Source organism: Schistocerca piceifrons, chromosome 6, assembly GCF_021461385.2.
Source record: "Schistocerca piceifrons isolate TAMUIC-IGC-003096 chromosome 6, iqSchPice1.1, whole genome shotgun sequence".
Classification (NCBI taxonomy): domain Eukaryota; kingdom Metazoa; phylum Arthropoda; class Insecta; order Orthoptera; family Acrididae; genus Schistocerca; species Schistocerca piceifrons.
The window spans coordinates 131303318-131328831 of NC_060143.1; the positions used below are offsets into that span (position 1 = coordinate 131303318).

At 43.3% G+C, this 25514-nt stretch overlaps 1 protein-coding gene across 1 annotated transcript in view; it reads left to right on the forward strand.

Annotated features, from left to right (window-relative positions):
- The window catches only part of LOC124803188 (orexin receptor type 2-like), a 67440-nt gene that overhangs the window by 28383 nt on the left and 13543 nt on the right, over positions 1-25514 (forward strand). Inside the window, exons 3-5 of the mRNA XM_047264371.1 lie at positions 211-487; positions 3955-4101; positions 12213-12325. Coding sequence (XP_047120327.1) covers positions 211-487; positions 3955-4101; positions 12213-12325 — 537 coding nt within the window. The remainder of the gene's footprint in view (positions 1-210; positions 488-3954; positions 4102-12212; positions 12326-25514) is intronic.

Genomic DNA, 25514 nt, shown 5'->3' on the forward strand with positions numbered 1-25514 from the left:
CAATGGGCTTACCCATCTTCCACCAATCCTCATTAGTTTAGGTGGCATCTTAGAGGTCAGGAATCAGATTGGCTATCAGAAGCTTTTAATATGGAATGCACGTTTCGATGACTGGGCATCATCAGCATCTCGAATGGGGCTCCAATATGATACTAGGCATGCCTGAATCAGCTGATTATATGACTCTGGCCGATAACTCTTTGCTCGCAGACATCCCGGAGCTGGTGGTGCTGAGGGCCCGCGGCCGCGACTGGGACTCTGTGCTGCTGACGCAGTGCGAGAGCACCTGGAGCTACGACTCCGAGATGGTGTTCCACGGCGCCAAGAGCTTGCTGCTGTACACGCTGCCGCTGCTCTTCATGTCGGTCGCCTACTACCAGATCGTGCGCGTCCTCTGGCGCTCAGACACCATCCCCGGACAGGCTCAGGAGACGTCCAGTCGGCGAAGTGTCAGCGCCAACGGCCGGAGCACCAATCCCTACGGTACGTCCTAACTGTCTGACAAGTGAATACACTTACTGTTTGTTGAACAAGACACTACGCCACCGCTGAGGGAAGTGGGAGTGTACAGCTGCATTTCAAAAACTCTGTTGACACAAGAGAAATGTAACCGAACACGTGCATGCTTGTAAGCTCTAACTAGGGAACCTCCCCACCGCAACCCCCTCAGATTTAGTTATAAGTTGGAAAAGGGATACGCCTTGAAAAACTGAACACAGATCAATCGAGAAAACAGGAAGAAGTTGTGTGGAACTGATTAGTCCATGCGCAAGATAGGCAAAATCAAGGAGTCTGTGAGTTTAGGAGCGCCGTGGTCCCGCGGTTAGCGTGAGCAGTTGCGGAACGAGAGGTCTTTGGTTCAAGTCTTCCCTTGAGTTTACTTCCTTTATTTTCGCAAAGTTATGATCTGTCCGTTCGTTCATTGACGTCTCACCGGGCAGGTGTGGCCGAGCGGTTCTAGGCGCTTCAGTCTGGAACCGCGCGACCGCTACGGTCGCAGGTTCGAATCCTGCCTCGGGCATGGATGTGTGTGATGTCCTTAGGTTAGTTAGGTTTAAGTAGTTCTAAGTTCTAGCGGACTGATGACCTCAGATGTTGAGTCCCATAGCGCTCAGAGCCATTTGAACCATTGACGTCTCCGTTCACTGTAATAAGTTTAGTGTCTGTGTTTTGCGACCGCACCGCAAAACCGTGCGATTAGTAGACTAAAGGACGTGCCTCTCCAATGGGAACCGAAAACATTTGATCGCAAGGTCACAGGTCAACCGATTCCTCCACAGGAAAACACGTCTGAGATATTCTATACGACACTGGTGACGGCATGTGCGTCACATGACAGGAATGTGTTGTCGACCGACCTAACTTTTACACTTGGCGAATGGATAAAAAGATTCTTCTGCCTTGCCCGATTTTGGTTTTCTTGTGGATGTGATAATCACTCCCAAAATAGTGATGAAAACATAAGAGAGTGTCACATAAACTGCAACAAATGAATGCAACACTTTCACAGTCGCACAGTTTTCCCTGTGTTCTGTCAAAACATATGTTTTTAACGTTTTCAAATTTTTCTGTGTGTAGACCGTCAAATCCTGCATATGTCCAAGCAAATTTGAACATGTCTTGGAATTTTGGAGAGCGATGTTGATTATGTGTCCCCATACTACGGCGCAGTTACCTCGCATCGGACGGACGGACAATAATTGTCTGAAAATAAAAAAATAAAATTTTCACTCGAGGGAAGATTTGAACCAAGGACCTCTCGTGCCGCAGCTGCTCACGTTAATCACTTTTTTTTACACAGAACTCCCATTCTATGATGTAAGAAAGACAAAGAAACCTCTTCTCTGAGTAGAAACTGAACACAGATAAAACTTAACAATTCTTGTTGAATCACACAAATACTTTGTAAGTCGAACACGAGTAATTCTGAACAAGATTTTTTGAAAAAACTCTTCGTGTAGCATAGAAGTTCCGGAAGCAAGGTAATAGTAAATAATAATAAGAACACAAGTGACTTTTAATTTTCTTCTGTTCGTTCTCGTTCGAAGTGTTGTAGTGGTTCCACATATTTAACCGACACCCATTCTTTCAAAAATGATCTTCAGCATGTTGCCGTAGTGCTTCTTGTGGTTGCGATACGTGCTGAGTTTTGCATATTCACACTTCATGTAAAAGCGGAATTCTATCTCGTTGTCCGACCCAAATTTGTTGATGACATAACTAACGTATTTTCCCAGTAACCAGTTAATGGCGTTCGTTTTTAATTTCGGAAAGTATGTCATGTCTGGTCTCAGGGGGAGTGATGGCGTTATACAGGGTGTTACAAAAAGGTACGGCCAAACTTTCAAGAAACGTATCTCACACACAAAGAAAGAAAATATGTTATGTGAACATGCCTCCGGAAACGCTTACTTTCCATATTAGAGCTCATTTTATTACTTCTCTTCAAATCACATTAATCATGGAAAGGAAACACACAGCAACAGAACGTACCAGCGTCACTTCAAACACTTTGTTACAGGAAATGTACCAAATGTCCTCCGTTAGCGAGGATACATGCATCCACCCTCCGTCGCATGGAATCCCTGATGCGCTGATGGAGCCCTGGAGAATGGCGTATTGTATCACAGCCGTCCACAACACAAGCACGAAGAGTCTCTACATTTGGTACCGGGGTTGCGTAGACAAGAGCTTTCAAATGCCCCCATAAATGAAAGTCAAGAGGGTTGAGGTCAGGAGAGCGTGGAGGCCATGGAATTGGTCCGCATCTACCAATCCATCGGTCACCGAATCTGTTGTTGGGAAGCGTACGAACACTTCGACTGAAATGTGCAGGAGCTCCATCGCACATGAACCACATGTTGTGCCGTACTTGTACAAGGACATGTTCTAGCAGCACAGGTAGAGTATCCTGTATGAAATCATGATAACGTGCTCCATTGAGCGCAGGTGGACGATACTAAAATGAGCTCTAACATGGAAATTAAGCGTTTCCGGACACATGTCCACATAACATCTTTTCTTTATTTGCGTGTGAGGAATGTTTCGTGAAAGTATGGCCGTACCTTTTTGTAACACCCTGTAAATGCCGTCAAGGATCTGGTGAGAAAGGCGATTTGTTGCCTGATCCAATTCCAGTTATTCACATTGCCGCCACAGGTGAATCTGTGGATGAGTGTATGCACCAGATTGCATTTTGCACAAAGGTGTGTCTGGTTTAAACCGACGCCATATAGTCTCTCGTTGCTGCTGATGACATTGATAACTGTTTTGTACCATGCGGAAATAGCATCTGTAGATAGCTCGGCATAGTTGATGTTCCGCCATACAGCTTTCCAATCACAATTAGGGAATTTCGTTTCAGTTTTGTTTCTGCCCTCATTTAACTTTCTTTCAAGTATGATGTCGCGCGCTGTGATACATATGTTGCTTCTGATTTCGTCACTAAGATAACTTGCTTCGAGGAAAAATTTCCTCACATACTGCAGACGGGCATTGATCCTTCGCACATCAATCTTTTTTTTTATTTTTTATTTTTAAAAATTTTTTTGCATCATAAACTTTTCACTTAAGGGAAGACTTTAATCAAAGACCTCTCGTTCCGCAACTGCTCACGCTAACAACGGGACCACGGCGCTCCTTACCACGGGACAACGGCGCTCCGGAGCTGACACAATCCTTGATGTTGCGTATCTTGAGCATGGACTACTCAGTTTGTATATTTTGCTTTTTTGTCATAGTTCCACACAACTCCTTCCTGTTCTCTCGATTGATCTCTGTTCAGTTTTTCAAGGCCTACCCACTGTGCCAACTTATAACTACGTAAATCTGAAGGTGGTGCGATGGGGAGGTTCCGTTGTAAGAACAAATGTTGAGTACTGTATACAATCACACATTCAGAATGGATTCAGGTGTGGGCGGTCGCCTCTTTGCAGCGCTCCCGTCGTCCGCGAGCTGCAGCAGCCGGCGCAGCACGGTCAGCAGCAACGCGGCCACCGAGGTGCAGCTGCGGTCTCGCCGCAAGGCGGCCAAGATGCTGGTCGCCGTCGTCGTCATGTTCGCGCTCTGCTACCTGCCCGTCCACCTGCTCAACATACTCAGGTACCAGAATGAGACATTCACTCTACAGCGGAGTGTGCGCTGATATGAAACTTCCTGGCAGATTAAAACTGTGTGCCGGACCGAGACTCGAACTCGGGACCTTTGCCTTTCACGAGCAAGTGCTTTACCATCTGAGCTACCCAAGCACGACTCACGTTCCGGGTCTTCGCAGGAGATCTTCTGTAAAGTTTGGAAGGTAGACGAGATACTGGCAGAAGTACAGCTGTGAGGACGGGGCGTGAGTCGTGCTTGGGTAGCTCAGTTTTAATCTGCCAGGAAGTTTCATCCTCAGGTACGTCTGCAGAGTAGGGTGGTGCTCGGTGCTGCTTCAGCGTCGCCCAATCCTCTCGTGGCGAGCAGAGTGCAACACACAGCGCCACGAGGGCCGGGCTGGTCATAGCAATTCTGGCTATGAAACTGAGAACTGAAAGCGCATTCCACCGTCTCGTTCTCTTCGTCTGTTAACTGAAGAGCAATCTTCAACTGATGAACAAAGAGGTCGATTGTTGAAATCAGAACACTACGAGTACCGATTACTTGAAGATAGCCCCAATTTAGACTGCACATCAGGTTGGATTTCTCCTGCACGTTGGTCAGTGGGCCCGAAAATGGCGTAGTGGAACCTCGAAACCTACCATCAAATAAATAGCATTCGAAACAGAGATAGCTGAAGGTCTTCATAATTTTACATTGTCCCTCAACCATTGGAACCAGGTTGGTAGCTACTCAGAGAGCGCACAGGATAAGGTTATGATTGTGGATGGGGCCGTAAACAGTTACTGCGACTTGCACAATCAAACACACAACTTTATTTTTGTAAGAACCACTCATTTACACAGTGCTTTAAAAGATCACAACTAAACAATACGGCTGAAGGCCTAGTTAAAGAACTTGAGATGCTTTCTGGGCTGAAGGCCCAAAACCACAACAAAAACAAGAGTGGCTGAAGGCCTGGCTCAAATATCAAAAGCAATTACAAATAGAAGGTAAAATTAAAATAAAAAACATCAAATTGAAAACAAATACGACTGAAGCCCTACACTACACGTCTGAAGGACAACCATAATTAAAACACATTAATAAACAATTTTCTAACCAAGAAATTTCTTTTTAAACTTACAACAGAACGGTCAAAAGCCTAATTAAGGAAATATTAACTTATTGTACGGCTGAAGACCACAAACAAATTTGAAACAACTGCTGAAGGCCTGAACCACAAGTCAGACAAACAATTTCAAATAAACCCCTTTAAAGAATACACACGGCTCAAGGCTCAGAGCACATCGATCAACTAACGGGTTAGGGCCTGGATTACAAGCAATTTCAGATAGAACAAATTTTAAGGAAAAAGTTTTTTAAAGAAAATCAATCTTCAAAATTTTAATTTAACACGGCTGAAGGCCTTTATGTAAAATATAAAAGAAGTGAATTAATACACGGCCGAAGGACTCGCACAATACTTCAAACTAAAATGAAAATCACAATCTGAAACGAACAGAACAAGTGGCGCTCAGAAGTGTTCCAAGGGTCGGCCTGAGAAGGCAGCTCAAACGTAATGTGAGGTGAGACAGGCAGCCAAAAGTTGAAGCTAAATAATCGGATGGCAACCAAAACTAGGGATGGCCCAAGGACCGACCAACAATTTAACCAATTCCTCTCATCCGACCAACGGTACAACGATCGAAAATATTGGCCGAGGACGAGGATACGAACAGCACTAGGTCTTCAGAAATTGCCGTTTAAAAACAGCCAAGGGAACAATAAACACTCTAAGCAAATGTAAACGAAACAACTTAAAAAGCTGTGGAACTACACGCCGTGCCGGACAGCACCAACACGACAAGGAAAGGCACACTGCCGGAAATGTACGCTAACGACCAGGGCAGGTAACAAGGGCGTTAACGGCCACAGAGCAGAAAATACCGCCGGTGCACTTCACTGGTAAGTAACACTCAATTTAATAATTAATGACAATATAGGAAGACAGCTGCAAGATTTCACTGACCCCAACACATCATACGTTGCTGCTAGCCCGAACAGCCCGGGAACCAACAACCCGCAAATGAACGAAGAGGTGTCACAATAGTTGAGGCTTCATAACAGGTTAACTGAGCACCAACAAACTTTGTAGCTCTTGCAGCTAGCGCCTCACGATTCGACAGCGCATGCACGCCGCCAGCGGTCCTGGCCTGGCCTTGCGCCGCCGAGAGTTCCTCGCTGCTCCGTCCCTACCGACTGACTGCCACACACACCAACACCACCCGGAAATACTAGCGGTCCCACCACTGATAGTACGACAGTACTAGTGTCGATAAGCGCAGCTGCTGCCACTAAAGGAGGCAAGCCAGCAACGTCGTTGCGCCAGTAAGGAATAAACAAGACGCCACTCGATGTGACAAAATGCCAAAGATCAAAAGGCATGAACGCGAGCTGCACACGGCTCATCCACTTTGTTCTAAGGTGGACTTGCAGAGACAACACGAGTCGAGTGCTAACCTGATCTGGGTTGTACTTTTCATAATAGCAGCGTTCCGATCGATGGATAACCTGAATAATGTACCTTCGTAAAACGTTGTTTTGAACCATTTATTTGTTATACAAATGTGTTCACAAAACACTGAATGGAGATAGATATGAACACAATTTACAGCATTGTGTAATGTGGACAGTTAAGAAATAGTTCGAAGACGATGTCTGTTCGTAGTAACATGACAATACACCCTGTAATAAGGAAGCATCTATTAGGCAATAGTTTGTGGATACTAATAGACCTGAAATGGACTGGTCTGCACAGAGTCCTTGCACAAACCCACTGGAACACCTCTGAGGTGAGTTAGAATGTCGATTTAGCTCAGGACATCTCTGCCCAAAATCACTACCTTATCTAGTTTTGGCTCTTGAGGAAGGATGGGCTGCCATTACTCCAGAGGCGTTTAGATACCTCATTGAAAGTGTCCCCAGAAAAATAAAAGTCATCGTAAAGTTGAAGGGTGAGCGTATCCCCATCAGAATGTAACTAATAGATGTCCGTCTCCTTTTAATCTGATAGTGTACTCGTATATCAAAACGGCCAGAGTTAACTTTTAGTGCGGTTCGTGGTTATCAGCCGTATTTTATAATAAATATTGGAACCCGAAAACATCAAGAGCTTCTTAGGAGCGTGGGTTCCTGCTCAGGATGAACAAGAATGCAGAGACAGTAATATTTTAAGATGTGCTTAATTTTATTTGATGTTAGTGAGGTAAGTAGGGTTGGTCGCTTATCTCAGGGGCAGAAGGGTAAGCAGCGCATCCACTGAGAGATTAGTCGACGTCAGTAGGAGAACTTACTTTTTTTTGTTCTTCAATAGCGAACAACTCATGGGCATATGCGACTTTCACCTACAACTGCTATGGTACAAATTTAAAATGGAAGTAATGGGGATTCTTGAATGCGTATTATATAGATGGTCCTCTTCAAATACTGTACATACACTGACGAGAAAAAAACGAAACAAAAAAAATCGAATTATGTAGAGTAATGAAATTTGGAATATACATTTGTGTAGGTACCACGTTTAAATGATCAACATTGCAAGATCACAGGGTAATGTTAAGTCCAAAATAAGCCATTGCAAATGTGAAATGCTGGTACAATAATAATTGGTGTAACCACCAGAAAGTTGAATGCAAGGTAACGACGTTGAGTACGACTTCTTACACAACGGTGAGGAGTGATGGGGTACAGAGCTGTGCGGCAACTTTCATCGTAGTAAAGCTGAACAGGAGCAGAAATTATTAGCGAATAAGTGACACGGCAAACAGAAGATTCACTTGTATTTCTTCAATTGAAGGAAAACTCAGTGCAAATAGGGCAGCAAGAAACAGAGTCCCGCTATCACAATGTACACAAGACGAAGTATCCCTGCCCTAAAGTACAGACGGTGATGAAGTAGCCGCGAGCAGGCGGGGTCTGGGTAGCATCACTTTGCGGAGCGTCTCCGAGAGCGAGTGGGCGTGACACGCTGCCGTCGATCATCCTATATTACGGCAGCAGAGGGCGGTCGTTGTACCGAGCCGTTAGAGGAGTGGGCCAGCGGGCGTGCTCCATTGGATCTGCCGGATCCCGCAAGACCGTTACTGGAGTTTCAAGTAAACTTGCACTTCCGTTGCTATGACGCCAGTGGGGTGGTATCAGTACTTGATACCACAAGCAAACGTGCGTGCACTGTGTCGTACAGGTGCCGAGTGTCAGGTTGTGGGATGTAGGTCGATGCCTTTTGTACTGTAGGTCAGTACAAGGACGGTTGCTGCTGTTTGCGGATGACCCTGGAGTTACCGTCTGATAATGTCCCACATGTGATGGACTGGAGACAGATCCATTGATCGAGCAGACATAGGCCACATATCGACACTCTGTAGAGCATGTTGGTTAAAACAGCGCTGTGTGGGAGAGCGTTATCCTGTTGGAAAACACACTCCTGGAATTCTGTTCATGAACGTCACCAAAAAGCTCAATAGGCCGAATCATCAGACTGACCTACAATTTTGACGTCTGGGTGCGTGGGATAACCACGAGAGGACTCCTACCGTCATACAAAATCGCACGCCAGACCATAACTTTAGGTGTAGGTCCAGTGTGGCTAGCACACAGACAGGTTGGTTGCAAGCCGTCAACTGGCCTTCTTCCAAACAACACACAATCATAACTGCCATAAAGGCAGATCCAGCTTTCATCAGAAATCATAATAGATCTCCATACTGTCCTTCAGTGAGATCTCGGTTAACATCACGTGAAGTTACAAATGGCGGTGGTTTGTGGTCAGTGGAATGCACTCTATAGGGCGACTATCTCGGAGCTGTGCTTTGAAGTGACCGATTTGCAACAGTTCGTTGTGTCACTGTGGTGCCAACTCCTGCTCAGGTTGCTGATGGAGACGCAGTACGATGCGCCATAGCCATACGGCGAACAAGATGGTCTTCACTCTCGGTAATGCCAGCAGTCATGTACAGTGGCTACATTTCTGCCGAGTTTTTCTGCAGTAAGGCAGAGGGAACATCCAGTTTCTCGACCTTGTTGAATTCAGTGCGATGCTGATAATGGTGTCATTGCCACCTTAAAAGCATTCATGACTAACATCAACTCACCAAGTCTAATGTCATAGGAAACTAACGCTCACGGCAGTTACGGCATATACACTCATGCTCATAAATTAAAGATAATGCTGATACATGATGAAACAACGCTCTGGTGGGCGGTTTGCGGGTTTAAATCACCTCGGGGTATGACCATGCCGTGCGTTTGAGCTACGGTCGTCGCAGGGTGGCGCTGGCAGCAGTCCACATACGCAGATGTGTGTTGGTGCATGTCAGAGTAAGGTGCAGCGGGTAAGTTTTCAGACGCTTTCTGACTTGCTATGGTGACTGTGTGCTGAAAATGGCTCAAAGAACACATATTTGATGACGTTATGAGGGGTAGATTACTAGGGCGACTGTAGGCTGGTCAAACACAGCAGGTCGTAGCACAGGCCCTCCGTATGCCACAAAGTATGATCTCAAGATTATGGCAACGACTCCAGCAGACAGGAAAACTTGTCCAGGCGCTACAGTACGGGACGTCCACAGTGTACAACACCACAAGAAGACCGATATCTCACCATCAATGCCCACAGACGGCCACGGAGTACTGCAGGTAGCCTTGCTCGGGACCTTACCGCAGCCACTGGAACAGGTGTCTCCAGACACACAGTCTACGGACGACTGAACAGATGTGGTCTATTCGCCCAGAGACCTGCAAGGACCATTCCACTGACCCGTGCTCACAGGAGAGCCCATAAAGCCTGGTGTCAAGAACACAGCACATGGTCATTGGAACAGTGACCCCAGGTATAGTCTGAACAGTGATTCTCGCAGGGTTTCCATCTGGCGTGAACCAGGAACCAGATACCAATCCTTGAAAGGGACCTGTATGAAGGTCGTAGTTTGATGGTGTGGGGTGGGATTATGATTGGTGCACGTACGCCCCTGCATGTCTTTGACAGAGGTATTCTAACATGTCAGGTGTATCGGGACGTCATTTTGCACCAGTATGTCCGCCTTTTCAGGGGTGCAGTGGGTCCCACCTTCCTCCTGATGGATCATAACGCACGGCCCCACCGAGATGCCATCGTGGAGGAGTACCTTGAAACAGAAGATATCAGGCGAATGGAGTGGCCTGCCTGTCCTGCAGACCTAAACCCCATCGCGCACGTCTGGGATGCTCTCGGTCGACGTATCACTGCACGTTTTCAAACCCCAACGACATTTCAGGAGCTCCGACAGGCACTGGTGCAAGAATGGGAGGCTATACCCCGGCAACAGTTCGACCAACTGATATAGAATATGCCAACCCGTTGAGCGGCCTGTGTACGTGTGCATGGTGATCATATCCCATATTAATGTCGGGGTACTTGCCCAGGAAACAGAGGCATTTTCCAGCACATATGTTTCTGGACGGTTTTCTCAACTTATGACTAATACCGTGGACTTACAGATCTGGGTCATGTGTGTTCCCTATGTGCCTACGCTATTAGCTCCAGTTTTGTGCAGTGCCACGTTGTGTGGCACTACATTCTGCAATTATCCTTAATTTATGATCATGAGTGTACTTGAAGTTGGTTTGCATCCTGATAGTGGCACTATTAGCGCCACTCTTATGCGACCGGCAAGAAAACTGAATAGACATCATCTTTCAGATGTAAAAACAGGCCTATCTACTTTTCGGTTACCTCGCACAACTCCTTCTTTGTGTTGCGATTTTTTCTGCGTCGGTGCATTTGGAGCAAGGAATAGAAATTAAATTCAGGCAGTTTCAATAAAAAGCAATGAGCTAAAAGAAGAATTACTTTCAAGTCGTTTAGTTAGCATTTGTGAGCGTGCTTCATAATCCATAATGCATTTAAATATAAGTGAATTACTATTATTAATCAATTAATCATCTACTCACACAGACACCAACACTTCATCAGGCACTTACCGTGCCACAACTTTGCGATCACTGAGGGTTGCAGCATTCAGAAGTAGTGAAAAGGTGACAAAAATTATTCCCAGTAGTGCTGACATTTTACTTGGGAGCCGGCAGCCAATTTATCGCCACATTTCTGTTGGTAGTCTACTGGGGCTGATAATATCTCAATTTCTGGAGGTTACCAAATAATAATCAAATTGGTACATATACGGCCCGAGATACCGCCGCACAATGTCAGTATCGGCTCTTGGACAAAAAATGTTGACGATCATTGGTGTATTGGTGTATATGTTCAAATGCTGAGGTCATCGTCCCTAGACTCACACGCTACGTAAACTAACTTATGCTAAGAACAACACACACACCCATGCCCGACTCGACCTCCGGCGGGAGGCGCCGCGCAATCCGTAACATGGCGCTTCTAACCGCTCGGCCATTCTGCGCGGCATGGGGTATGTGATTCACCTCACATGCAGAAGTAATCATGAGACCGATTTGTGCTAAACTGTTACCGTCTTCCCTGAATGTCGACTGGAGGAGTACTGGAGAACGCTTTTGGTACAGTAGTAACTTACTGAAAAAATATTTCAATTCACCATCGGAATACTGAATTTTTTAATTGTTACTTAAGTGTTGTTCACTATTATTTCTTTACATAACAACGATCATTCCAAAAAGTTAAAATGATGATTATTTACTTTCAGATGAACTGTACAATCTGTGTAATTTTCACAGTTGGTGAACACTGTCAGATATGCTATCTATAGTGGATTAGCCTTCTATATTTTTAGACATCTGTTCTTACTACTTTGGTAATTAGCAAATTCAGCTCATCCCTTAAAGTATGTGTGCTAATTTTGACGTATACTGAAATTTCGATTAGTGTATATATTCCTGGAATTTTGAGATACTTTTGATTATTGCTTAGAACATTGGTCAGAAATTGTTCTCAAATTCCTGGTGATCTCAGAAAAGTGCATCAATTAAAGAAAAGAGCATACGAATACAGAATTTCATCTTACTATTTTTTAACTTCACTCAGAATATTTACCCCCTCAGTATGTACCAGTGAAATAACTGTTGTTCAGTATGAAGAGATGACTCAGTCTGGTTCTCTGCACGCACAGGTACACCATGGACATCCCGCAGAATGATGCGACGAGCGTCATTTCGATGCTGTCCCACTGGCTGTGCTACGCCAATTCAGCAGTCAACCCCATCATCTACAACTTCATGAGCGGTGAGTACAAACTTTTTTCGCCTTTCCCATCATCCCACAAACTGAAATGGCCTACTGTATTTGTGATTTCTGGCATTTTTCTATAGTTCACCAACTACGGTTTATAGGAAAACGAAATGCCAGACTGAGATTCGCTAGAAGAATCTTAAGGACATGTGTCTCATCCACGAAAGAAATGACTTAAAAAAAGTTTGGAAGACTGATTCTTGGTTGCTGCCTTTGCAGGTGGGATTAATGGAGTACGTAGAGAAGATCTAACGAAGGGCTGCGTGTTTTGTCGGAGATTCGTGGAGCAAACACGGGAGTTCTTGAGATTTTCCTAGCAATGGCAGACGCTTCGAGAGTAGTGCTGTGCATTACGGAGAAGATAACTGTTAGTGTTTAGAGAGCGGAAGTAGCCTCATATATAAATCGTAAGCTGGCTTTTAGAGCATAGATGTAGCTCTGGATATACTGGTTATCTACTGATAAGGCGGTGCTTGGACGGGAACTGTCAGTTATAGTTGTGCTGAAGATTTTGGAATTATTTGTTTTGTGAGATGGCTGTGATTTAGAAGATGTAACACAGGGCGACATTTTCACCTTCGATTCACAAACAGAATTTTTTTGTAACCTTACCTTGAACACTCAAGATGATACTGTGATGGTTCCTGGTAACTGTAGATAAGAAATTAATACATGGTAAGTACAGGAGAGACTGTTACATGAAGAATGGGAGATAGATATAGATTTATGACTGATCTAATTGTTGCTGTATAGAAATTAGTAAGATTTCATATAAGCAGGATAGGTGGAAGTAGGTTTTAGTTTTAATTGGTAGGATAGATATGGTTCAGGGCTTTTAATCTGGAAGATGGGGTAAGTCCTGGGATAGGATTTGGAGTATTTGGAGACGTACGAAATTGGCATATACTGTTATATGTGTAGATAATTTTTGATGGAGTGTCAGTTCGAGTTGTTTTAGAGTGGACGTCTGTGAATTGTGAGGTAAAGGTCTAGAGGACCGAGTTTACGAGTTATCTTTTCCTAACATTCTTGCTTGGATTTTTGCATGTTTGATGGGCTGGTATAGTTGGCTACTGACGGATGTCAAATTGTAAGAGTTGATTGGGATCACTGAATGACAGGGCCCAAAGGCTAACTTGAGGAGTGTACGATTCGATTTATTTTTTTACTTATCTGATTTTTACACAATAAGTCGGTGGGATGACAGCGAGCAGCGATTTTCTGCCTTTACATAAGATAACTGAATAAATGAAAACGATGAAATGGTGGCGTATCTTGTATCCAGAATTATAAGGATGACGGTACGTTATGCTTCTGATAATATTTCGATTACAGGTGAAGGGATTAAGAGAGAATATGGTGTGCGTTTTGGGACAGGCCGAGAGGAGGGATGTAGGTCGTAAGAGGCGATTAGCATCAGAGATACGCAGGACAAGTACGGTTTGGTACATTCAACGGGGGCTAGTACCATTGGTCTCACTAGGAGTTGAAACATCTGAACTACAGTAAATGGAGTCCTTGAGAATAATGAGGCATGGGTTGGACACGAAGGACATGACTGTAATCCGCAGCTCGCTTAGAAACTACTGTATGACGACATCGGAGCAATTTCTTCGTAATACGGTCCTGGGGGAAGACAGCTATCGGTGGCTTTCGATAGAATAAATACAATAATAATACATTACTCATAAAAGCAAAATTAAAGAGTGATAATGTAATGAGAGTTAAGCCTTACTTGCAGCTTAGATTAAGACAGGATGGAGCCAGCAGACGGAGCTCAGGGCAGTGTAAACTTCAGAGCAATGATTGGACATTTGGCTCGTGGCCCAAGTAAAACGGGACATACACAGATCATCCTAAGTTTAGCTACGCAATTGTACGGTCTGTCACGATAGCGCGGTCGTATCGCATGTAGCGGTCTGCAAAACAGCGGATAATTATAGCAAACTGTGTCCACAGGCGACGGAACTGCGTGTCTCCAGATAGTCTGCTAATATTAGCTGGTTCACAGGGAAAATAAACACCCGTATCTCCCTTTCAAGATGAGGTAGCTGAGAATGTAGAATTTACAGGTACCATCCAGTACTTTAGTGTCTTTCTAGACTACATCCTGTACTGATACTGATTTTTATATTCACGATATCATCGTCAAAATAGCAGTCGTCAGGCGTCAACCCACAACGGTACGTAGGTGATACGGGTTATGATTCTTCCTTTTTTCCTATAACGGAATTTCGCAATTGTAGACTGCTTGGAACCTAAGACAAAGCTACATTTTTTAATCTTATCAGAACTTCTTCGTTCGTTGGCTGATGACCTGCCTCTGTCCATTTGACATCACCCTCCTAGTTTGTAAATTTTGTTGTTGGTCAGGAAAGTTTGTAGTATTGATCAGTTGCCTGAAACGCTCGCTGTCCTGTGTGGTGTCTCATTAGGCGTTAAGTTTTCTCAAATTCCTTATTATCTTCCAGGCATCATGTAGTGTTTTTAATTTGGAAATGAAATTAAAAATTTTTTCGTAAGTCTGTTCAGTCTGTAAATATGAACGCGAAACGAATTCGTTATTAACAGACCATAAAACTTATTTTGTTCTATCAGTCAGGAATTCTGTTGTTCTAAATAAACTCAAAAACTACAGAGGTATAAGTATATTAAATTCAACGTATAAACTATACACTGGTAATTAAATAAAGTCAATAACAGAGGCACTATTGCAAAAACCGAAGGGTTCTGTTCAAATGGTTCAAATGGCTCTGAGCACTATGGGACTCAACTGCTGAGGTCATTAGTCCCCTAGAACTTAGAACTAGTTAAACCTAACTAACCTAAGGACATCACAAACATCCATGCCCGAGGCAGGATTCGAACCTGCGACCGTAGCGGCCTTGCGGTTCCAGACTGCAGCGCCTTTAACCGCACGGCCACTTCGGCCGGCGAAGGGTTCTGTAAAAGAACTGGTACTGACAATGTATTTACTACGTAGCAGGTAACAGACAAGAGAAGAGAATACAATTTGCACACCTATGTGATTTTTGTAGATCTGGAGAAGGCTTTCGATGAAGTAAGTCAGGCAATCTGCAAAAAAAGTTTATATAAAGGCACCTGCTTCAGATTTAATTTCTATACGAGTAATTAGTGGGGGAAATCTAATTATTAATCAGTGAGTAAGACGAGGGTTTCTGGTGTCACACACGCTTTGTAACATTTGTGTGGATGGCTGGAAGGATCAGGCGTCACCTGGATTTAAGGTAGAAGGACCACTTCAAATGCGCTGCCACATGCTAAGGACTTAGTTATTATGCAAAAATGTAAGATAGTCTTCTAAGAGCTATTCATTTACAACATAATATTTGTAAGGAATGTAAGTCTCAAATTTCTAGCTCAAAATCAGTAATCACAGCATTCCAGGTCAGACATTCACTAACAACAAAGATCATTATGGATGACAGAATTTTAGAACAGTTTAAACATCATAATTATGTAGGCTGTAATATGTCGTTTAATTACAAGGGGCAGGTAAATAACACAGTAAGAAGATACCAGGCAATGTGCGGAGAACTGAGAACAGAGCCGACCGAAACGCAATTGAAGCTGTACTATATGATGACAGTGCCGGTTATTCTAAATGGTAGTGAATCGTGGACATTAAAGATCACAGTCATTTAATAGCCAAAGAAATGAAATTCTTTAGTACACTTCTGTGACACACACTCCTTGCCAGGACGTACGGAATCCCATTTACAAATTCTTGTAATGCTGGACGAATGTAGAAGCAAATCGGAATAGCATTTAGAAAGAATAGACAATATTGTTTGTTGTTGTGGTCTTCAGTCCTGAGACTGGTTTGATGCAGCTCCCCATGCTACTCTATCCTGTGCAAGCTTTTTCATCTCCCAGTACCTACTGCAACCTACATCCTTCTGAATCTGCTTAGTGTATTCATCTCTTGGTCTCCCTCTACGATTTTTACCCTCCACGCTGCCCTCCAATACTAAATTGGTGATCCCTTGATGCCTCAGAACATGTCCTACCAACCGATCCCTTCTTCTGGTCAAGTTGTGCCACAAACTTCTCTTCTCCCCAATCCTATTCAATACTTCCTCATTAGTTATGTGATCTACCCATCTAATCTTCAGCATTCTTCTGTAGCACCACATTTCGAAAGCTTCTATTCTCTTCTTGTCCAAACTATTTATCGTCCATGTTTCACTTCCATACATGGCTACACTCCATACGAATACTTTCAGAAATGACTTCCTGACACTTAAATCAATACTGGATGTTAACAAATTACTCTTCTTCAGAAACGCTTTCCTTGCCATTGCCAGCCAACATTTTATATCCTCTCTACTTCGACCATCATCAGTTATTTTGCTCCCCAAATAGCAAAACTCCTTTACTACTTTAAGTGCCTCATTTCCTAATCTAATTCCCTCAGCATCACCCGACTTAATTAGACTACATTCCATTATCCTTGTTTTGCTTTTGTTGATGTTCATCTTATATCCTCCTTTCAAGACACTGTCCATTCCATTCAACTGATCTTCCAAGTCCTTTGCTGTCTCTGACAGAATTACAATGTCATCGGCGAACCTCAAAGTTTTTATTTCTTCTCCCTGAATTTTAATACCTACTCCGAATTTTTCTTTTGTTTCCTTTACTGCTTGCTCAATATACAGATTGAACAACATCGGGGAGAGGCTACAACCCTGTCTTACTCCCTTCCCAACCACTGCTTCCCTTTCATGTTCCTCGACTCTTATAACTGCCATCTGGTTTCTGTACAAATTGTAAATAGCCTTTCGCTCCCTGTATTTTACCCCTGCCACCTTTAGAATTTGAAAGAGAGTATTCCAGTCAACATTGTCAAAAGCTTTTTCTAAGTCTACAAATGCTAGAAACGTAGGTTTGCCTTTCCTTAATCTTTCTTCTAAGATAAGTCGTAAGGTCAGTATTGCCTCACGTGTTCCAGTGTTTCTACGGAATCCAAACTGATCTTCCCCGAGGTTGGCTTCTACTAGTTTTTCCATTCGTCTGTAAAGAATTCGTGTTAGTATTTTGCAGCTGTGACTTATTAAGCTGATAGTTCGGTAATTTTCACATCTGTCAACACCTGCTTTCTTTGGGATTGGAATTATTATATTCTTCTTGAAGTCTGAGGGTATTTCGCCTGTTTCATACATGTTGCTCACCAGATGGTAGAGTTTTGTCAGGACTGGCTCTCCCACGGCCGTCAGTAGTTGCAATGGAATATTGTCTACTCCGGGGCCTTGTTTCGACTCAGGTCTTTCAGTGCTCTGTCAAACTCTTCACGCAGTATCATATCTCCTATTTCATCTTCATCTACATCCTCTTCCATTTCCATAATATTGTCCTCAAATACATCGCCCTTGTATAGACCCTCTATATACTCCTTCCACCTTTCTGCTTTCCCTTCTTTGCTTAGAACTGGGTTTCCATCTGAGCTCTTGATATTCATACAAGTCGTTCTCTTATCTCCAAAGGTCTCTTTAATTTTCCTGTAGGCGGTATCTATCTTACCCCTAGTGAGATAGGCCTCTACATCCTTACATTTGTCCTCTAGCCATCCCTGCTTAGCCATTTTGCACTTCCTGTCGATCTCATTTTTGATACGTTTGTATTCCTTTTTGCCTGTTTCACTTACTGTATTTTTATATTTTCTCCTTTCATCAATTAAATTCAATATTTCTTCTGTTACCCAACGATTTCTACTAGCCCTCGTCTTTTTACCTACTTGATCCTCTGCTGCCTTCACTACTTCATCCCTCAAAGCTACCCATTCTTCTTCTACTGTATTTATTTCCCCCATTCCTGTCAATTGCTCCCTTATGCTCTCCCTGAATCTCTGTACAATCTCTGGTTCTTTCAGTTTATCCAGGTCCCATCTCCTTAAATTCCCACCTTTTTGCAGTTTCTTCAGTTTTAATCTACAGGTCATAACCAATAGATTGTGGTCAGAGTCTATATCTGCCCCTGGAAATGTCTCACAATTTAAAACCTGGTTCCTAAATCTCTGTCTTACCATTATATAATCTATCTGATACCTTTTACTATCTCCAGGGTTCTTCCACGTATACAACCTTCTTTCATGATTCTTAAACCAAGTGTTAGTTATGATTATGTTGTGCTCTGTGCAGAATTCTACCAGGCGGCTTCCTCTTTCATTTCTGTCCCCCAATCCATATTCACCTACTATGTTTCCTTCTCTCCCTTTTCCTACACTCGAATTCCAGTCACCCATGACTATTAAATTTTCGTCTCCCTTCACAATCTGAATAATTTCTTTTAATTCATCATACATTTCTTCAATTTCTTCGTCATCTGCAGAGCTAGTTGGCATATAAACTTGTACTACTGTAGTAGGTGTGGGCTTCGTATCTATCTTGGCAGTACGAGCGAAGTCGACGTAGTAATTCACCCCAAAGATATTCCATTGGGTTCAGATTGGGACTCGGGGCAGGCTAGTCAGTTTTAGCAACGTTACTGTCCATTTGTGATTTGTCATTTGTGTCAGATGAGCTGCTATACGAGAGAATGCGTTGTCATACTGAAGCCTGAATATTACTGAACTATTCGGGGTACAAACTGCTGTAAAATGTGTTCATATCCTTCTGTATTTAACGTTTTCTCGGGCGCAGTAAGAGAACTACACACCAACCACAAAAAATAGCGTTCTAAGGTAACACCATCACCTCTGTACTTCACAGTTCGCACTACATGCGATTGCAAATAACGATATTCAGGCATTCGCCAGTTTCAGACTCTTCCACAGAACTGCCTAACGATATAGCGTGACAGCGTGACTCATGACACCAAATCACTCGTTTCCAGTCATCGACTGTACAGTGCCGTTGCTCTTTACACCACTGCAAGTGGTGTTTAACGTTGACTATATAAATGTGTGACTCATAAGGAGCTATTCGACCACTGTATTCTATTCTTTTTCATCCCATACACACAGTCATTGTGCTAGTTGAGCTGCTGGCAGCATTTTGGAACTCACGAATGGTTTTTTCGCTCATTTCATTCGATTTTTTTACAACTAGCCTCCACAATTTTCAACGGCCACTGTCCGTCAGCCCATCAGGCCTGCCTGGTCGTGGTTCAGTTATGATTGTTCCTTGCATTTCCACTTCATGGTCACATCACAGAAGTCGCCATAGACAGCTTCAGAAAGATTGAAATATCGCTGACGGATTTATTACTACTCAGGTGACACTTCGTGCCTAGTTCATGTTCTAAGTCATTGAGCTCTTCTGTCCGACATAATCTGTTGTGACAAATTCTATGCTGAGCTCTTCTGTCCGACATAATCTGTTGTGACAAATTCTATGCTGACGACACAGCACTTCTCGCTTCCTTTTATATTGGGTCCGCCTTTCGTACCATCTAGTCGCCCTTCTGTATTACGTAGGTGCGTCCGAACACTTTTTGTCACACTATAAGTTCACCATACCGTGTCAGACTGCTGTGTCAGACGACAACTGCACACTAACTGCAGGAATGCAACAACTATGTTACGTATTTCTGTAGAAACTCATTGTACATTTTTGCTCGATTTCCTGGTTAGTCTGCCGGCCGTTGTGACCGAGCGGTTCTAGGTGCTTCAGTCCGGAACCGCGCTGCTGCTGTGGTCGCAGGTTCGAATCTCGCCTCGGGCATGGCTGTGTGTGATGTCCTTAGGTTAGTTAGGTTTAAGTAGCTGTAAGTCAGATGTTAAGTCCCATAGTGCTTAGAGTTATTTGATTTTGAACCTGGTCGGTCTATTAGATTTTTAATTCAAGGTCGCCTTTTTGCACGAGAACGAAATGAAAGAGAGAAAATAAGCAGAATTCTATTTTCTTGTCAGCTCATCCAATTATTAATTCCAGGCCTCATTCGAGGAGCGGAACTGTTACCGTTATTTTCAGTACTCGTGTGGTTGACCACTGGCGACAGGATTTCAGAGATTTGTGTCTCACGACAGCGGAAAAATGTCCGAATGACGTTACTGTGGTGTACGTCAATCAGGAAGGCAACTTGCTTTCGTTATAATCTTTCTTTCCTAAGGAAACATATACTGGTGCTGTACTATTCTTACATTTTTAATGAGTTCAAAAGTAACAAGTTCATAATTTAAGCAGTTTTAAGCAGTCACTATTTTTTAACTAACTGAATTAGCTATTGAGTCTGTCTTCACACGATGGCAGCTGCCTGTCGTGTCGGGAGACGTAAGATGTACATTTCTCAACCAGTGAAGTTTCGGGTAAGGGTATCTACCACTGTGATGGTTTATTCAGAAGTGCTTGCAGTTGAACAGGAACAGTTGAGAAGGCGGCAGAAGAATTTCATGGTCCATACAATCTTGATGTTTATTCGGCGGAGGATTTTCTTCTTCTTGTGTAATTACATGAGACTAGAATGCAGATCATCGGAGATACCAACATCTATCAGTTATCCAGCGAATGAAATCAATCCAGCAACCAATACGTGAGTGCTGGGCATATCTGACGCAAATGGACAAGCGCATATGCCCGATGTGATATGTTCACTGGCAAAGATGACAGAAGGAAGCGGATGAACAGATCGTGAGGAATCCTTATTGACAGTGAAGAATGTTCTCGAAGAGAAACAGTGAAGGGGAAAGAGAAACCGAAGGGAAGAAGAGAAAAAGAAACCCTTTACTGTGACAACCGTTTCATCTCAGGATACGAAATGCAGCAAACGCCCTCAGTTATTTGCGAATGTGTTCCAAACTGTCTTTCTCTACATCCTTTACCCTCTACCGCTTCCTCTATCACCTTCGAAGCTATTCCCTGATATCTTAACAGATGACCTATCATCCTGTCCCTGCTTCTTGTCAGTGTTATCCATATACTCCTTTCCACACCGATTCTGCGAATAATCTTCGCATGTCTTGCCTTACCAGTCCATCTAATTTTCAACATTCGCCTGTAGAACCACATCTGAAATGCTTCGATTCTCATCTGTTCTGCTTTTCCCACGGGCCATATTTCAATACTATACAATGCTGCGCTCCAAACGTACATTCTCAGAAACGTCTTCCTCAAATGAAGACCAATATTTGATACTAGTAGACTTCACCTGACCAGAAATGGCCTTTTTGCCAGTCCTAGTCCGCTTTTGCTGCCTAGGTAGCAAAATTCCTTAACTTTGTCTACTTGGTGTTCCCAAATTTTGATGCGAAGTTTCTCGCTGTTCTCTTTTGTGCCACTTCTTATTGCAATCGTCTTTTTTCTGTTTACTCTCAGTCTACTTTCTGTACTCATCTGGCTGTACGTTCCATACAACACATCTCTTAATTCTTCCCACTTTCGTTGAGGGTAGCAATTTCATCAGCGAGTCTCGTCAGAGACATCTTTTCAACTTGAATTTTAATCCCACTCTTTAATCTTTCTTTTATTTTTATCATTGTTTCTTCGATGCACAGATTGAACATTAGGGGCGAAAGATTACATCCCTGTCTTACATAGTTCTTAATCCGATAACTTCGTTCATGGTCTTCCAGTCTGATTGTTCCGTCTTGGTTCTTGTACGTTGTGTAAATTACCTTTCTTTCTCTATCGCTCACCCTATTTTTCTCAGAATTTCGAACACCTTTCACCATTTTACGTTGCCGAACGCTGTTTCCAGGTCGAGAAACCCTATGAACGTGTTTTTATTTTTTCCAGTCTCGCTTCCATTATCAAACGCAACGCCAGAACCGCCTCATATGTTCAAATGTGTGTGAAATCTTATGGGACTTAACTGCTAAGATCATCAGTCCCTAAGCTTACACACTACTTAACCTAAATTACCCTAAGGACAAACACACACACCCATGCCCGAGGGAGGACTCGAACCACCGCCGGGACCAGCCGCACAGTTCATGACTACAGAGAACCGCCTCTCTCGTGCCTTTCCCTTTCCTGGAGCCAAACTGATAATCGTCTAACAGATCCTTAATTTTATTTTCCGTTCTCCGCATATTATTATTAGAAACCTGCTTGCATCAGCTGTTAAGCGGATTGTGTGGTAACTCTCGCAATTGTTTCGAAATTGTGTGGGTGATGTTTCTGTGAAAGTCTGATGGTATTTCGTCAGATTCATACATTATGGAGACCAACGTGAAGAATCAGTCGTTTTGTTGCCACTTTCTCCAATGATTTTAGTAATTTCGATGGAATGTTATCTATCATCTCTGACTTCCTTTATCTTAAGTCGTTCAATGCTCTTTTAAATTCTGCTTCTAGTACTGAGTCCCCTATCTTCTCTAAATCGACTCCTGTTTTCTCTTCTAACACGTCATCCTCCCCATCATAGAGACCTTCAGTGTGCTCTTCCCACCTATTCGCTCTCACCTCTGCATTTGAAAGTGGACTACCCATTGTACTCTTAATGTCACCGCCCTTGCCTTTACTTTCAACACTGTTTTGGTCTTTCTGTATGCTGAGTCAGCCCTTCCGACAATCATTTGTTTTACTATTTACTCACGTTTTTTGTGCAACCATTTCGACTTGTCTTCCCTGCACTTCCTATTTATTTCGTTCCTAAGTGACTTGTACTTCTGTGTTCCTGAATTTCACTGAAAATTTTTACATTTCCTCCTTTCGTCGATGAACTGAAATATTTCTTCTGTTATCTGTAGTTTCTTTGCAGTTGTCTTCTTTATACCTATGTTTTTCTTTCCAACTCCTGTGACTGCCCGTTTTAAAGATGCCCATTCCTGTTCAACTGGACCGCCTACTGAGCTATTCGCTGTCGCAGTATCTATAGCCTCAGAGAACTTAAAGCGTTTTTCTTCAATCCTGAGTATTTCCATATCCCACTTACTTGCGCATTGATTCTTCCTAACAAATCAAACTTCATACTAGGTTGTGATCTCGGTTTATATCCGCTCCTGGGTACTCCTTATAGTCCAGTATCTGAATCCTGAATCTCTGCCTGACCGTGATGTAATCTGACTCGAATCTTCTCGTATCTCGGAGTTTTACTGGCATACTTCCCCCTTTCTGATTCTTGAACAGATAATTCATTATTACTATCTGAAAATTATTGTAGAACTGAACCAGTTTCTCTCCTCTCTGATTCTGCTACCAAGCTCATAATCTCTCATAACCTTTCTTCTACTCCTTTCATTCCAGTTCCTCACAATTATTAGATTTTCGTCTGCCTTTAAGTACTAAAAGTTATCCTTTCAGTATCCTCGTAAACATTCTTTATCAATTGATCGTCTGCTTGCTACGTCGGCATGATATCTGAATTATCGTTGGTGGTGTCGGTTTGAGGTCAGTTGCGATGAGAACGACCCTATCACTGAACTGTTCTCAGTATTTCTCTTTGCGTTCTACCTCCGTATTCGTAACGAATCCTACTCTCATTATATAATTTTCTGCTGCTGCTAGCTTTACACTATACTCATTTGTCGAGAAAAGCTTGTATTCTTTTCACATTACTTTACGGACCCCTACTATATCCAGACAGAAGATTGACGTTTTCCTTTTCAGAATTTCTAGCTTCCTTACCGTCTTTAAACTGGTAGCTTTCATGGCCTTATATGTAGAACGTTACCCTTCCCTTGGTTGTTTTATCTTTTGCTCATGGGCACCATCCCCTTGGTAGTCCTCCCCAGACATTGGAATGAGGGACTAGTCCGGAATCTTTTGCCAATGAAGAAGTGATCATGATACTTTTGCACATGCCATATATCCTGTAGATGCAGATTATATGTCTTTAATGCACTGGTTTGCATTGCCTTCTGCATCCTCTTGCCGTTGATCATTGTTGATTATTCCACCTTTTAGGGGCAGTTTCCCATTTTAAGAGCAAGAGAGTGTCCTGATCTTCAGTTCGCTCCTCCACCCCTTTTGACAACGCCGTTGGTAGAACGAGGGTGATAGCTTCTGCCGGTAGTCTTCGGCCACCATTGATGATAGATTTTATTCAGACTATAAGCACTGGTGATGTTCGAACTCGGGACTCAGAAAATTTTCTTTACTAATGGAAGACGCTACCCCTAGACCACAGGAGCATTTATAAATGTGGAAATGTAAATATCTTCATTGTGGAAACAATGATTTTTTTCATAAATCTGCAGAAAACTGTGTCCATATGATAGTGTTAAACTTAAAGAATAGTGGAACGAGGACTGTGCAAGTTAGGAAGGTGAACGGTGTTATCTGTTATCTCTTTGACCACTGCTGCAGAATATCATTTATGAATTCTTTTTCCCACTGAATACTTACTCTTGGCTACCTGTGAGATTGAAAGTACGCAGTTAATGTTTTTGTACTCTTACTCTTATTCCGTCTGTCAAAGAGTTAAAATGCTTTTATTTTTACAATTAGTAATATGTAGGACCTTTAATAACAGACTATGTATAAATACATTACACAAAAAAGTATTACTTTTTAGAAACTCTGCAACTGTCTCTCACTGCTACACATACATTTGCAGAAATTTCGCTCGAAGGTGCCGACGTCCTTCTTCTGCAGTGGTGCAAAAGTGTGGCAGGATACCCTGCGACATTATCCTCGAGCTTGGCGATGCTTCAAACAGCAAAGTGTAGCGGCACCTGTTTAAGATGGGAAAGGGTTAGCTTCGGTGCAATATTTTGGAGCGCACAATTTACAGCCAGGTGCAGGCCTGTTGACAGTAAGTTACGCTACCAGTGGCATCGAAGTAGAATGGAGGCCACAGGGCTATAGACCCACTGCAAAGAGTAAACGCAGCAGTTTGCATGGCGCAAGTTACAGGCACAAGGGCCCACTGGCCCAACCCACCTGTTATGAGTTCGTGACTCGGAGCGACGCATTAGCAAAACAGAGGTGCACAGCTGCGTATAAATAAGCACCGATTTACTAAAAAGGCATTCAAGCGTCATAGCTCTCCTGGATGGCGGGGAGTGTCACACCACCGGCTACGTGCGGCAGCAGATGGAGCGACAACATTCCAGTGCACGGCAGGTCGTTGGTTCGACTCTCTGAGACCAATGCAGGGTCCGCAGCCAGCCAGTGGCGGGCCACGTCGTGGCTAGCTACTGCGGGGAGTCTTGTTGGCTCCCAACACATGTTGGAGGCATCACAAGGCAAAGGCCGCAGATTTGGATGCCAGATCGTGGACTGCTGAGTCGACTGCCAGAACATCCTGACCACGCGACTACCGCGCACGGTGGTATTGTGGT